Source organism: Coptis chinensis, chromosome 2 (genome assembly GCF_015680905.1).
Source record: "Coptis chinensis isolate HL-2020 chromosome 2, ASM1568090v1, whole genome shotgun sequence".
Taxonomy (NCBI): Eukaryota; Viridiplantae; Streptophyta; class Magnoliopsida; order Ranunculales; family Ranunculaceae; genus Coptis; species Coptis chinensis.
The window spans coordinates 8,089,793-8,105,176 of NC_141457.1; the positions used below are offsets into that span (position 1 = coordinate 8,089,793).

Here is a 15,384-nt window from a genome sequence, read left to right on the forward strand (position 1 = left end):
TTATTTCATTGTAAAGGAAACCAACTCTTGTTGTTCTATGCTCGAAAGTTCAGCGGAAATAAAGGTGGTTTCTTCTGCTGAATCTCCTACTTGCACTTCCAAAAGTCGATCCACTGTCGGCGGCCCTTGCACATTAGCCTCAATATTATAGATGGAGGGCACACCGCTTGGTAACTGTAACTTGGGCAGGGCACTTGCAAGGATCGTATTACCTCGAACTTCAGATTTTTTATAGTCATCCATTGCTTTGTCATGACAGGAATGGGCAGATACCGGTCACTACAAACCTTGCAAATATGCCCGTGAGAATGGGAACTTGACACACTGATGAAATGTGGAGACTACTGACCCCATGGAATGTATCCAATCTACGCCCAAAATTGCGTTATAGTGGGATCGGCCGGTCCATCAATAAGAAATCGAGCTCAACTTCTTTGTTCATTAATTTGATTGGTAAGGTAATTCTTCCAACCCGGCTGAAGATGTTGTCCCATCAAAACCGATGATAGGATTGTCTTCGGCGATGATCATACCCTCGCGAAGTTGCATCGAGAATAACATCCAAAAAATGGCCGGAGGTGGCCCCCGTGTCGATCATTACCCGTTGAACACGAGAAGCACCTATAGACACGAAATTATAAACTGCGTCATAGTGAGGGTGATATACACCAAGGAGATCATCATCGGTGAATCGGAGGGCTCTTCTTTGAAAGTCTCGATGCGGATTCCTTTGACAAAATCGACTTTGTTGATACGGTTAAATTCACCAACATAACTAACTTTCAAACGCTTTTGATTCTTACTCTGACTTTTGGAAATAGACTCAACATGAGAATGGGAGACATTAATGACATGCTCATAAGTTGCAGCAACTGCCTGTTGAGAGTTTTTCATAAGATATTCGTTCAAAAGTCCTTTCTCCACTAATTTCTGAATCCGACCCCGGAGAGAGCGACAAAGTTCTGTCTCATGGCCATAGTCATTATGGAATTTACACCACAAGGCTTTGTCCCTTGTCGCTTTGGTATCCTCTGAAAGTGGATACGGCGGGGAAAGAAGATTCCCACTTTTCAACTTCTCATATATAACAGAGTACTTGGCATTGAGCGGGGTCAGTTTTAGCTCAGGTAGAGTTTTTCCATCACGATTGAAATTGATTTGCTTCTGATTGTCATTTTTTCCATCGTTATGTTGTTGATCCGATCGCCCTTGTTGCCCGGCTTTAAAATTTTGCTTCGGGAAAAATCTTTACTCGAATATCTTTGTCCCTTGCTTTTCGCCGATAGGTTCTCCTCGATCACGGATGTGTTGTTCAGCCCTAACATACGGATCGTATCGAGTTTTAAGGGACATCTTTAATTAGAGAGTGGTAAAGATCCCTTACAATGAAGTTCGAACTTCGTCTCTTTCATAATATAATGCTTCTTTAAAGGCTTAAAAGAAGCATCCCATCGAAAACTTCGGAACATCTGGCTGCGCCTTTGAACCTAGTAACAAAAGTACGTAACTTTCGTCCACGTTGTTGCTTGATGTTCAGGCGAGTCGACATCCTTTGGCGTCTTGCAATTGTGGCGGAAACGATTAACAAACTGATTTTCTAGTTCATTGAATTGGTGAATTGATCTTGAAGGCAACTCACTAAACCCGGTAACGCTTCTCCCCTTTAGAGTCGATGGAAAGAGCTTACATATGAGCGGATCATCTCCACCCCATAACACCAACTTATTTTTGAACGATAGAACATGCAAGCCAGGATCTCCTTCCGACTCATCATAAAGTTCAAAATCGGGTTGTTTGAAGTCGGGATGGCGGTAAGCTTCTTGAATGTCGACCGAAAACTTATCAAGTATGCCATCATTGACTGTCAATTTTTTTGTCCTTACATCCCTTGATTCTCTGTCGTTAAGTTCTTTTGCAATCAACTCTTTCAGCTGTTGTTCTGTTAGAGTTAAAGTATTGGCTCGAACAACTGGACGCCCCCGGTCGTGCCCATATGGAGACGGATACCTTCCATTATCTCTTATTGGAGTTAGAGATCTTTGGCGGTACCCACGATCAGCTCCGACCGGTGATTGTCTTTGTCTATCCCTATAACCACTGTCTAGGCGGTAGTCACCCCTTTGGGGTGGTGGGAATAATTATACCACTTCTCCATGTTTTGTTGCTCTTATGCGGGATGCCCGCCTTCGGTCGTGTCGGACATATCTCGGATGGCGGTCTTCCCCGAAATTGCTTCTCGAGGTAAATCTTCCCTTTGAGATCGGACATGTCTAGGGTAGTAGTTATCCCCGCCAACCGATTCTCCCATAAGTACGGGTAATAGGGTCATTACTCCTAGAGCGTAATTGGTTGATTGTGCTTGAGAAATAGCACGCTTCGGGGACGACGAAGTGGATCGTCAAGACGGTCCCATACACCGGAATGGCTGCGTCCGCCGTGGTCGCCTTTGATGTTGTTGAATTTGCAACATCGTTCACCGCCTTTGCCTCTTTGCGGCTTCCTTCTCAAATTCCTATTTAAATTTTTGACTCGTCGTAACTCCCGCCAACCGTATTAGGGGTGAATTGGCATTACTATCACCTTTTCCGCTTAGTTGGCGCGGAGAGTGATGTCCACATCCATATCCATGTCAACCGGAAGGATCGACATGGAATGACGGCGGACCGCATGGAGGATTACCGACTTGTCGATTTTCTTGTTGCAAAGGTCATTAAGGGTGGCGGCACTTGTATCGCCTTTTTTGAGGCGGAGGCGGTGGCGGTTCTTATTTTCTTCTGATCGGATGTTGAGAATTGATCCTACTACTAGGAGCAACTTGATTGTTCAACGGTTCATGCATCGGCCGATTTGAATTTCGAGGGTTGCGATTCTTGTTAGTATGAGGAATATGTTGACTATTTGGTCTACTTCTCGTGCTTACCATCTTGATTGTTTCACGTGATAATGAATTCTCTGTCCCCACAGACGGCGCCAATTATGTTTCGGCAATAAACTGCTTCAACACAACGAGAGCAATGGTGACGAACGCACTAAGAAACAGAGGATTTTGATGTTGGGGGAGATGAAACTGAACCAAATAATGGCTGCCACGCATTCCAAGATCTATTCTCTAGGGATCAAGTTTCCACGTAGTTCCTTATGAAAAATAATGTGGTATTTATATAGGTAGAGTAGAGAGTCCTTGTAGCTCAAGTAATCTTGTTGCTTGAGTAATTGTGATAGAATATAACTGTCAACTGATAATTATCTTTTTGATAAGAAAATGAATCTGGACATAAATCAATGTATATTAGTGGCAAGCCATGTGGCTAAGGTTCAGCCTTAGACACATGAGTTAATGGGCCTGTACATTGATCCATGATATTGCGAATTGGGCTTTAGCCCTGTTGATTAAATGAATAAAATAGAGACCCCTACTAATGGACGTCTGCCACGTATGTGGGGGTCGAAACAAATATCATGCTAGTTTAGGGTTTTATTTATTGCAATTGAATATTTGCTCGTGACATGTTTTTATTTATTACAATTGAATATAATGCTAGAATAGGGTTTTATTTATTGTAATTGAATATTATACTATTTTTCTTCTAGTTATGTAGTGTTCTAGAGTAAGGGAAATATTCCTTGTGTTTGCCTTAAATGGTGATTCATTGAATAGTTGCCCAAGCTCACAGAAAAGAAAAGAAGATATTAATATATACCACATACATAGGAATAACATATAAGTATAAATAATTGTTTAACGATGTTTCACCCAAAAAAGGTATCAACACTTGCTTGATTGCCCAATTGTAGTCTACTTAGAGAACAACATGAAGCAAAAGGTCATTGAATTAAAAGTATTGGTGGATTCTAATTTCTTGAATTCCCTCTCCTATAAATTCTCAATAGTTTAGTTTAGTTTAGCATTATAATCTACAATATCTATAACCATAGTTTTTAATCCCTCAAACCCCCTTTCCAGTCATATCCTTCATATAATATACACTTAAAAGTGGAACGATATCCTACTCATCTTTTACTCATTGAGGGATAATTAGGTTTTGATATGCTTCTGTTTTGTTCAACGACACATTATATATACCATCTCATTCTCCACACACAAAAAGAGCGCGTGTCATTGTGCCAAGTCCTTGCAATAGAGTCTTCCATCTTGGTTTTCCAAATAGTGTAGTTACCTCTATTCAGACTAGTCATGCGAGTGTTTATAAAATTGTCCATCTCAACAAGCAACTCAAACCTCCTCTCAGGAATTTTATCAAACACCTTCTGGACAACATTTGGATAACTATCTTCTGTGATTAATCTAACCACAGCTCTGATACCACTTGTTGGGGAAAACGATACCAATCCCCACTAAGATAGCTTGTACTTGGACAATCTACTACTCTAATCTAAAAAATCTAAACTTTAACTACAACCAACAACCACATCCTAACCTATGGATATAACTATCACAATTCAAACAAGCAATAGAAATATAGAGAAAGTAAAACATACCACAACACAAAGATGTACCGTGGTTCGGCCAATGATACTACAAGAGCTAATCTTTTTATAAGTGTGGGAAGGAAGATTACAATCACTCCTCTCAAGTCTCTCCAAGCTTACTAGATCACTCTTCTCTTCTTACAAGTTTTTTCTCTTTGCAAGGGTTTCCTCTCAATTTTGGTTTCTCACAAAATTGGGTTTCTATTCAAGACTTGGTTTTCCAAAACCTAACTTTTGTTTTTATAGTAATCTGAAATTTTGGCGCATCTGCGAAATTTTGTGTTTTCTACAGAAAAATCAGAACCCGACATGTTTAGGCATGAGCGCGGGCGCGCTCTTGGCAAGGCCAATCTGAGCACACACACATCCTCTTATTTTTCTAGTTTCCAAACTCCAGTAAACATGTTTCGTGGGAGGCTGAAAAAAATCTATCTTCTTTTTCACGGCAAGGGCGCAGGCCAATCTGAGCGTGCTCTTTTTCACAGTAAGGGCGCGGGCGTGCCCTGAGCACGAACGATACCTGTTTTTCTTTTTTCCTTATGTGAGGGATAACTCCAATACCATGGACGGTAGAAACGAAGTGTTAGAAGTCTGGGAATTGATGCAACAACTTCACCAAGTGCAAGTAGTCCATGTTTTTAGGGAGGCCAACAGAGCGGGTGATTACTTGGCCTCCCGAAAAGGTAATGCAGGATGCACTATAGGAGAGATTGGAAATGATAATGAAGGATGATAGGGACGGAAGAGTACATGTAAGACAATGAGTGAGTGAGCAGTTAGTCTGCCAGAGAGGGTCCCAATTGACATGTATGTCAGAGATTGATTAAATTTGTAACCTTTTATACATCATTAATAGAAAATATACCGCTTGCATTTTTGAAAAAAAAAAGCATGCATTGGGCGCAAGTTACTAGATGCCTGAGATGAACCGCTAGTTTTTCGACAGCTACTGAATCTTATTTTGTTAATTCTGAGGCTGGTATTATAGGCATATAGTTGTCTAGGCAAGCGATGTAGGTGGAAGCCATTGACACTTGTTAGGCCATGATCTACGTGAAGGGTATGAATTGTTAGGCCAGGAATAGGTAAAAGGATTAACAAACTGGAATTAAAATTAGAGGTGGCAATGCTAACAAGGGAAAAACAAGAAAGCAAAGAGACAAAGCTGTATACACATTGTATTGGTAAAAAAAAAATTGGCGAATTTTATGGACTTATGAGAAGACATGAGTAGACACAACCGAATTAAAAATAGAATTTGGGAATATTCCCTCCTTTGGAGGAGGTGATTGGGGGCAAAACAAACTCCCCTATCATCACAATACATCACCTGCTGCCCCTCCCTCCAATATCTTGCCTTTCTTCTTAATACCTAAGGTATTTTTCTCTCTCTTCTTTTTCTCTCCCATTTCTCTCTATCTTTATCCAATATCATCTTTTTGTCTTCAACAAGTTCATATCCCAGAAAATAGGAAGCATGTTCTTAATTTACTCATTTATGTATACAAATTTGTTGTAAAATCTTTTTTGATGGAATGCAAGTGTTGAATGTGCGTTGAATATGTCTTGAGAGCAAGATACATTGTCTCTAATCCCCATGTAGATCATACATCTTATTCTGTTCTAGCCTTCGAATGATTTTCACGATGCAGCGGTTTACCATTACCCCTGCATATTGATCAAAGGTCCAGCCAGTTTGATTGTTTCTGGGATTAGTGTTGTGTAAAGCGCGTGTTATTGTCACTATTTTAAAGGTAGGACCAACAACAGGAAACAGATTGATTATATACTTGATCTTATATGTATGGCCAATTTATTTACATGCCTACACTTTGTTCGCGGTTGATTTGCCATCAAAACAATTTTGGTTTGTGGAGTAGTTTGTGTTGCGTCCAAACATTATTTTACTGTGGAGCTCTTTGGTGCAGTTGATCTTTGCACGTAAATTATTACCTATATACACATATTGATTGCTATCACTAAATCTGTCCTGGCGAACAGGAGAAGGCATGGATTCATGCAGCTTCTGTTTCAGGGTGATATCAAAACCATTTAGAAACCAATACGAGTTTCATATTATTGCATTACTCTTACCTTTCATGATCCCATGAACGAATACCTTCACGTACTTGTTTTTAACAGACTTTCATGATACAGACGTAACCATTTATTTGTTCCCGATCATTATTGGCTTGTAACAGTTCCAGCCAAATTTGGGCGATTACTTTGTGTACTTATTTGATTCATGTTCTTACGTACTCAACCATTTCTTTCTTGAAATAATTTCAGGGTTGTTCTATTGAGGGCTAAGTTAGGCGAGCAGTTGCAGACGGGAGGGGAGTTCCGGCAAGTTTAAAGGCTATAAGCTAAGACGCCGGTAATTCAATACCAAATGAGTTCGCCCCCTGTGACTGCTCCGTCCGACAATTCATCTTCACCACCGCCACCTTCAGATTCATCAAGCCCACCATCAGATAATTCACCACCGCCTCCAAAGTCTAATAACTCATCTTCACCATCGCCACCCTCATCGGACCAGTCACCACCGCCACCATCATCAGACGACTCACCACCCCCACCGAAGTCGGATAATTCTTCTCCACCACCTCCATCAGATAAAGATTCATCTCCTCCACCACCCCAGCAATCAAACAATGGTTCTAACTCACCCCCATCAAATAATAATGGTTCTAACTCACCTCCATCAAATAACAATGGTTCTAATTCACCCCCATCAAATAATAATGGGAATAACTCTCCCCCATCAAAAAATAATTCCTCCAAGTCACCTCCTCCTCCATCTTCAAATAATGATGATAGTCCTAGTCCACCTCCACCGCCACCTCCACCGCCTCCACCACACAGTCCAAAATCATCATCGCCATCTTCTGAAGCATTAGGGCCTCCACCAACTAGGGGCTCCTCACAATCTGACTCCGAAAGATTCTTCAATGATCACAAGGTTGCAATCGGAGTGAGTGCAGGGGTGTTGGCGTTAATTATTATTATGATTGTCATCATTTCGTGCTCCAAGAAAAAGAAACGAAGAAATGATCCTAGGCACTACTATATGGACACTGCTCCAGGACCCAAAGGTACGTATATCTACCATTACCATAATGCCAAATTGCATGTTAGATGAAAACTTTGTTGGAACCACACTCTTCAACAATATGGAAAAATTGAACAAAGCAAAACTTTATAGATAACAATATGAATAGAGAATATGATGTTTTACAGAATATAACAAATAACAATAAAATAAATTATTCTTGATGATTGAGGATTGCAAATAGAATGTCCTAAAGACGAATTTCACTCCTGTCCAAGTGCTCACAGTTCTTCAAGTGTCGTCTTTCCAGGATACAACAATCAGTTACCTTGAAAACGTAGCGCCACAACTTGGAAGCCCTAGTGAACCTTTTAAAGGATTTTTGTACTATCAATGGAAAACTTCATAAAATCAGTTAGGAGAAAAGATGATGATGATTTTCAAGTCTTTTGGAATGAAGATGACAATAATTTAAATAAAAACGGAGTGTCTCTTCAAACAGTCCCCATGTCTATTAAAAGAGTCACTTTGTCTCTTTAAGTATGTCTCTCCAAGACAAGTTTGAAAAAAAAAATTATGGCTGTTTTAGAAAAGAAGTAACTGCCTAGTAACCTCTTTACTAACATATAAAAGAAATTCGAATTTTCTAGAGTCAATAACTACCAAAAATGAATTTCAAAAACTGAATCCCACAAATCAAGCCCAAAGCCAATCATAGGCCATCAAATATATAATATATACCTATGTCTATTTCTTTGGGAGTGAGTTTGAACCCTCCACATCCAACTTGGGTTTCAAATATGTACCACTAGACCAACTCAATTGAATTAATAAAGTATATCATTTTTCTATATGGGACCACTTTCTATTCCCACTTAGATTTTTTCCAACAAACTTATCAAACTACATTCAATCCAAGCACATTATCAGGCATATCCAATGAGAATGTAATAAGGGTTAAACCTGGGTAGAACTGCTAATAAGGTTGTCGTGAGCAACCAGTAATTGGTTATATGTCGAGGAAAGCTCTAATTAATCTCTGGATAATCGTTGAGACGTCGCCGCAATGGAATAATGCAGAATATCTTAACCAACGTGTTTCGATAAACTTAACGTTTCCTTTAATCACAATTCAAGAGTTACTGCTACAAACATTTTATTAGCTGTTTTGAAAACAACTTATTGCAGGCGCAGCGAGTGGCTATTACAATTCCTCACAACAGCAGAGTTGGCAGAACGGTCCGATGGACCACGTCATGAAGATGCCTCCATCTTCTGGCCCAAGTGGACCACCTGGTGGCGGATGGCTTCATCCACCACCTCCGCCTCCGCCTATGATGAGTAGTAGTGAAATAAGTTCCAACTTCTCAGGTGGCCAGCGTCATCCAGTTCTACCACCACCGTCTCCAAACCTTGCTTTAGGCTTCAACAAGAGCTCCTTCAGCTACGAAGAGCTAGCACATGCAACAAATGGATTTTCACAGGCCAACTTATTGGGTCAAGGTGGGTTTGGATACGTGCACAAGGGGGTGTTGCCTAATGGTAAGATTATTGCAGTGAAGAGCCTCAAATCAGGTAGTGGGCAAGGTGAAAGGGAGTTCCAGGCAGAAGTCGAGATCATTAGTCGTGTCCATCACCGTCACCTAGTGTCGCTTGTTGGGTATTGCATTGCTGGTGGGCAGCGAATGTTGATTTATGAGTTTGTTCCCAATAATAATCTGGAATATCATCTCCATGGTATGTTCTGTTCAGTCCTTACTGATCCACTAGTTATCATAGAAATTTCCTTTGTTGGTATAATAATGCTCATTAGGCCTACGATGAATATGTTCCAATTCAACTTTATCAGTTTTTTTTCTCATATATCTCGTTGTGGTTCCAATTTTGTCAATAAAACAACATAACAAGGATACCCATAATCATGGTTAACTTGTGGGATGCAGGAAAGGGACGACCAACAATGGAATGGCATAAAAGGATCACTATTGCATTGGGTTCTGCTAAGGGGCTTGCGTACCTTCATGAAGATTGTAAGTGTTTTGCAAAACTCTCTCTCTCTCTCTCTCTCTCCCCTAAAATGTTGGTAATTTGTTCGCCTCAGGCCATCCTCGTATTATCCATCGTGATATTAAAGCAGCAAACATTCTCCTTGATGACAACTGGGAAGCCATGGTGCGCATAGTACAATTCAATGATTTCAATCACTTCCTTTGTATCTTTCATGGCTCATTTACTTGTAATTAAATTGATGCAGGTGGCTGACTTTGGATTGGCTAAGCTCTCTGCTGACACTAACACACACGTTTCTACGCGCGTAATGGGCACCTTTGGGTAAGAAAAATGTAGTTCAATTCCATAACATGATGACTAGCTAGCGCTAGAGGCCTAAATCGCAATTTCTTTGAATTGGTAACTTGGTTGCATTGTGGGATTTTATTTCGATGAATGCAGGTATTTGGCTCCTGAATACGCTGCCAGCGGCAAGCTGACTGAAAAATCTGATGTTTTCTCTTACGGTATTATGCTCTTGGAATTAATAACTGGGCGATGTCCTGTGGACACTACTGATTCGTACATGGAAGACAGCTTAGTTGATTGGGTTTGTGCCTTCATAACCTTCGTACTAGTTATTTGTTTTCTTATAGAGCAACCAATATTATCGAAAATATATATATATATATATATATAGAGCAACCAAACTTGAGAGTTTTATCTGAATGTACGTTGCAGTCCCTTAATTTGTTAATTAATTATAATTTTCATTTTCGAAATAGGCTCGACCACTTCTAACCCGTGCACAAGAGGATGGAAACTATGAAGGGTTAGCTGATCCACACTTGAATAACAATTTCAACCCCAGCGAGATGGCAAGAATGGTGGCCTGTGCATCTGCTAGTGTTCGTCATTCTGCAAGGAGGCGTCCCAAAATGAGCCAGGTTTGAACTCCATCTAAGCATTACTCAACAATATCAAATGCATTGATACGAATTTCCACTCATTAATCATCAAAAAAGAAATACTAATTCTCATTAGCTAGATTCTTCAAGCTCACAATTTGTGTCATGCAGATTGTTCGGATACTGGAAGGTGACGCATCATTGGACGCTCTGAATGAGAGTGTACAAGCTGGAACAAGTGGAAGCTCGGACTATGACACTGCCTCATATAACGCAGACATGAAGAAGTTTAGGAGCTTAGCACTGAATAGCCAAGAATATCCAAGCAGTGAGTATGGCGCACACACAGGTGAATTTGGACGCAAATCCTCCTCGAGCAGTAGATCACCATAACCGAACTCACGAGAAATGAATCATGGTGGGAGCCGTAGGCTTGTCACTAGATCACCCTAATCAAAAGGGCTTGAGATGTTCAAAATTGTTTCATTTACCATACATACTGTTGACAAAGATATGGACGTACTTCAATTCAATTGTTTTTTAGGACTAAAATGTGGAGTGCTAAGTTGGGATGTGAGTTTATTTCTATTGGTTTGTATTATCTATATCTATTTAGTATGTATGAGACAAACTTGTCTCTATTGTATTAAGTTGTTTGGGTTATGTTTCTGAATTTGGCATGGAAGGTATGGGAATCCTTTTAATTTTTCCCTATGCCTTTCTTTAGATTTGGGTACCTTGTAAAAAATATTGCAAGAGAATGTCATAGATGTTGTTAAATCATACAAATTCATTGGGGTACTTTTATTCTAGTTCATAATCATCCATCGTGAATGGTAATCGAGGGTGTGTTTCATTGCACAGGTGTGTGACCCTGCACAAATGAAAGAACCATCATCCCATCGAAATAAACAACCAGCTCCACTGGGACCAGGATTACCAAACGAAGACCCATCTATATTTACTTTTGTCCATCTATTCATTGGAAAACTCCAAAATACTGGAAGAAGAGTTCTTGAGTGAAACTAATTCATTGCATCTGTAGTCCAATAATTAAGAACATTCGAAACTAGTGCATTAAACGAATGCAGAGTACGTCTTGTATTAGGTTGGCGACCATCAAACCGACTTTCATTTCGACAGTTCCATATACATCATAATATTGGGTGTAGTCCCTCACCATGTTACATGAATTGGTACTGACCTGTTAGTGGAAGTGAAGGGGTGCACGCCCCCTAATTTGCCTTGGAGAAGGGGCACACACTATAGTCTTAAAACAAGATCTCCAGCAGGCGAAACATCAATATTGTTCATTTGGTCAAAAAGAGGGCGCGCGCGCCCTCATATGCCTGTCCCAAGGGGTGCACGCCCCCTTGCCTGGAAAAAAAAGATAGTTTTTTTTCACCTTTTTTTGCAAGACAAGTTATTGGAAGGTGGGATAGAAAGAGGTGTGCACGCACTCTAATTGGCCTTGCCCAAGGGGCGCACATGCCCTAACCTTTACACAGTAAGTTTGGAATTTCGGGTTTCTACTAAATTTCAGAAGAGTATAAATAAGAAGTTAGGTCTTTTCCTAATATAAGTCTTAAAGAGAAACCTAATTTTGAGAGCAACAAAAATTGAGAGAAAACCCTTGCAAAGAGAAAAAGTTTGTAAGGAGAGAAGAGAGATCTAGTAAATTGGAGAGACTTAAGAGGAGTGATTGTAATCTTCTTTCCCATACTTATAAAAGGATTTGCTCTTGTGGAAGTAGACATCATTAGCTAAACTACATTACATCTTGTGTCTCATTGTGGTAAGTTACTTTACATTGTTATTGCTTATTTGTGATAGTTAATTCCATATGGTTGTTGGTTGTAGTGAAAGTTTAGATTTTTTATTGGAGTAGTAGATTGTCCAAGGGCAAGCTATCTTAGTGAGAATCGATTGGTATCGTTTTCCCCAACAAGTGGTATAAGAGTCGTGGTTAAATTAATCACAAAGATTGTTGTTCCAAACTTTGCTCGGAAGGTGTTTGATAAAATTCCTAAGAGAAAGTTTGAGTTAAAATAGTTTGTTGAGATGGATCACTCTATAAACACTCGCATGACTAGTCTAAATAGAGGTAACTACACTATTTGAAAAGCCAAGATGGAAGACTTGCTTTATTGCAAGAACTTAGCACAACCCATTAAGAATAGAGGAGTAAAATCGACAAAAGTATCTTATGCAAATTGGAAGATACTTGATAGAAAAATTATTGGGTATATTCGACAGTAGATTGGCGATAATGTCTTTCACCATGTATCCCAAGAGACTACCGCTTTTAGCTTGTGGAAGAAATTGGAAGACCTCTATGAGAGGAAGTCTGCAGGCAATAAAGTGTTACTCATTAAGAACTTTGCTAACTCGAAGTACAAACAAGGTTTTTCAATGTCTGAGCATCTTAATGATGTATAAAATACCATCGATCAGTCAGCTACATTTGATGAAGATTTATATGGGTGAAGAAGTTGAGGCTTTGTTACTATTGAAGTCTCTACTCGACAGTTGGGAGACTTTGGCAGTTTCTCTTGGCGGAGCCGCTACGGATGGAATCATTTCAATGGAAATGGTTACCGATGCATTGTTGAATGAGGAGACAAGAAGGGATTCACAAAGAAACTCCTCTCACTCAGAGATCTTTGTCACAGAGAAGTGGGGAAGAGGTAAGAGTAGAAAACCACCTCATTCTAGAGGTGATGGCAAAAGCAAATCTAGGGGTGAATCTAGAACTTCTAAGACTGATAGACAATATTACTATTGTGCCACCAAGGGTCACTTCAGATATGAGTGTAGAACAGTGAAGAGGGATGAGAAGAATAACTGTATACATTAAGACATGGCAAAGAGGAACGAAAGCACAAGCCGAGATACTACCGCAATAGCAGACGATGATCTAGTGGGTATTGTGTCAGATTGTGGTGAGTGTTGTGTTAGTACCTCATGTCAGGATACAGAGTGGGTGATAGATACCGGAGCATCCTATCACATCACACCGCACAAGAGTTTCTTCACTACTTACAATTGTGGTGAATTTGGTGAGGTAAAGATGGGTAACAGTATAGTCTCGAAGATTATAGGCATTGGTGATGTTCATGTAAAAACCAATGTTGGCTACACTTTGACACTCAAGGATGTAAGACATGTCCCTGACATTCGGCTAAACCTAAGAAATAAAAGTGATCGCTTTACAAGACACAAGTTAGTTTGTGTAAAGCAGAGTTAAATGCGGTACAAGAAGAAGTTTCCACCGAACTATGGCATAAGAGATTGTGTCATACGGGAGAGAAAGGCATGGAAGTTCTTGCAAAGTAAAAGGTTTTGCCGAACATCAAAGGTACACATTTAAATAGATGTACTCATTGTTTGGTTGGAAAGCAACATAGGGTGTCTTTCCAAAGATTCTCCTCTCACCGAAAGGAGAATATCCATGAGCTAGTACACTCGGATTTATGTGGTCCCATGAAAGTGAAGTCCCACGAGAGAGCTTTGTACTTCTCAACTTTCATTGATGATGCGTCGACAAAGATATGGGCATATAGTCTGAAGACCAAAGATGAAGTTCTCAGTGTGTTCAAGACTTTCCATAGCATGGTGGAAAGAGAGACAGGGAAGCCTTTGAAGTGTATTCGTTCAAATAATGGGGGAGAGTACAGTAGGTCGTTTGAATAATATTGCAAGAGTTTTGGGAATTGTTATGAGCAGACAGCTCCCAAGACACCGCAACACAATGGTATAGTCGAGAGGATGAATCGTACAATTGTAGAGAGGTTGAGATGCATGTAGTCTGACTCCAATTTACCAAGAAGTTACTAGGTAGAAGCAATGCACACAGTCGTACATGTGATCAACCTATCGCCTTTGAAGCCTCTGAATAGTGATTATCCAGAGAGAGTATGGTCAAGCAAAGTAGTTGATTATGGATATTTTAGGGTATTTGGGTGCAAATCATTTGTTCATATTCCCAAGGATGAGAGATCAAAGCTTGATGAAAAGCTAAACAGTGTATTTTTTTGGGTTATGGGGATGAGAAGTTTGGTTACAAACTTTATGATCTGATCAACAATAAGTTAATCCGAAGTCGAGATGTTGTGTTCTTGGAATACCAAACAATACCAGACTTTGGGAATTGTGAGAAGCTAGAAGCTTTCATTGATGATTTCATTGACTCAGAACCAGAAGTTTCTACTGTGGAACGAGATGCAGAAGGCACTGAGAATGCAGAGAACCATGGACTTGAAGCTAATGATGATGATCCTATTAATATTGCTCATGATAGGATTGAACCTATTAAGATAGAAGATACAGATGAAGCGCATGAACCACCATGATAAGAGCCCAAAACTGTAGTTTTAAACCCTTAATAATATTACATTTAGACCAATTATGTTTATAATAAATAAGAGTTAGTACTGGTTACGTACTTTTGTATATTTCAGGTCTTGGAGTCAATTATGTGAAGAAATATAACACTTTTGCAAGAGAAAGAAACAAAAGTTTGTTGCTAAGAAGTTATATGGTTAAAGCCCAAGTTTCAAGGAGAAAAAGTCTTTTTAAAGCCCAATCAAAGCTGAAAGTCAAAGTCAACGCGGGTAGAAATAGAACATAAAAGTCAATAGAACTTCTGTAGGTCGTATCTTTGGACTCAGACCTCAGAATTAGGCCTATTATATGTCAAAAGGACCGGCTCGAAAAGAGCTTTCTAATGGTCCAGGTCTTGATCCAATCAGAGGAGTAAATATGGATGCAAAAGCTGTCGCAATAATTTCCATAAGAGAAACCCTTTTCAGACTTGAGTAATTAGGTTTTGGGATTGATTTAATGGCCCAAAATATAGCTCCAAAGCCCATGCACAAAATTATAAACCTAACCCTCTCCTATATAAAGAGGACTAAAGCAAAACTCTGAATATCTCTTACCTCT

General features: G+C 39.7%; 1 protein-coding gene across 2 annotated transcripts; it reads left to right on the forward strand.

Moving 5' to 3' along the window:
* The first annotated feature begins 5,671 nt into the window (after positions 1–5,671).
* Positions 5,672–11,239, forward strand: LOC147514682 (proline-rich receptor-like protein kinase PERK15). 2 transcript variants are annotated; one of them, XM_086584630.1, is made up of 9 exons: positions 5,672–5,868; positions 6,781–7,586; positions 8,732–9,280; positions 9,487–9,573; positions 9,645–9,715; positions 9,798–9,874; positions 9,995–10,142; positions 10,318–10,479; positions 10,612–11,239. In XM_086584630.1, the coding sequence occupies exons 2-9, from the start codon at positions 6,884–6,886 to the stop codon at positions 10,831–10,833; spliced, it is 2,019 nt and encodes a 672-aa protein (XP_086440756.1). In that variant the 5' UTR covers positions 5,672–5,868; positions 6,781–6,883; the 3' UTR covers positions 10,834–11,239. The 2 variants fall into 2 exon arrangements, with proteins under 2 accessions (XP_086440756.1, XP_086440762.1); XM_086584636.1 differs by lacking the exon at positions 5,672–5,868 and adding an exon at positions 6,021–6,245.
* Positions 11,240–15,384: the final 4,145 nt, after the last annotated feature.

Coding starts and splice junctions, on each gene's coding strand:
- LOC147514682 (XM_086584630.1), top strand. CDS start 6,884: ATGAGTTCGCCCCCTGTGACTGCTCCGTCCGACAATTCATCTTCACCA. Junction 9,574..9,644: donor TGCGTACCTTCATGAAGATT/GTAAGTGTTTTG, acceptor TGTTCGCCTCAG/GCCATCCTCGTATTATCCAT. Junction 9,716..9,797: donor ATGACAACTGGGAAGCCATG/GTGCGCATAGTA, acceptor AAATTGATGCAG/GTGGCTGACTTTGGATTGGC.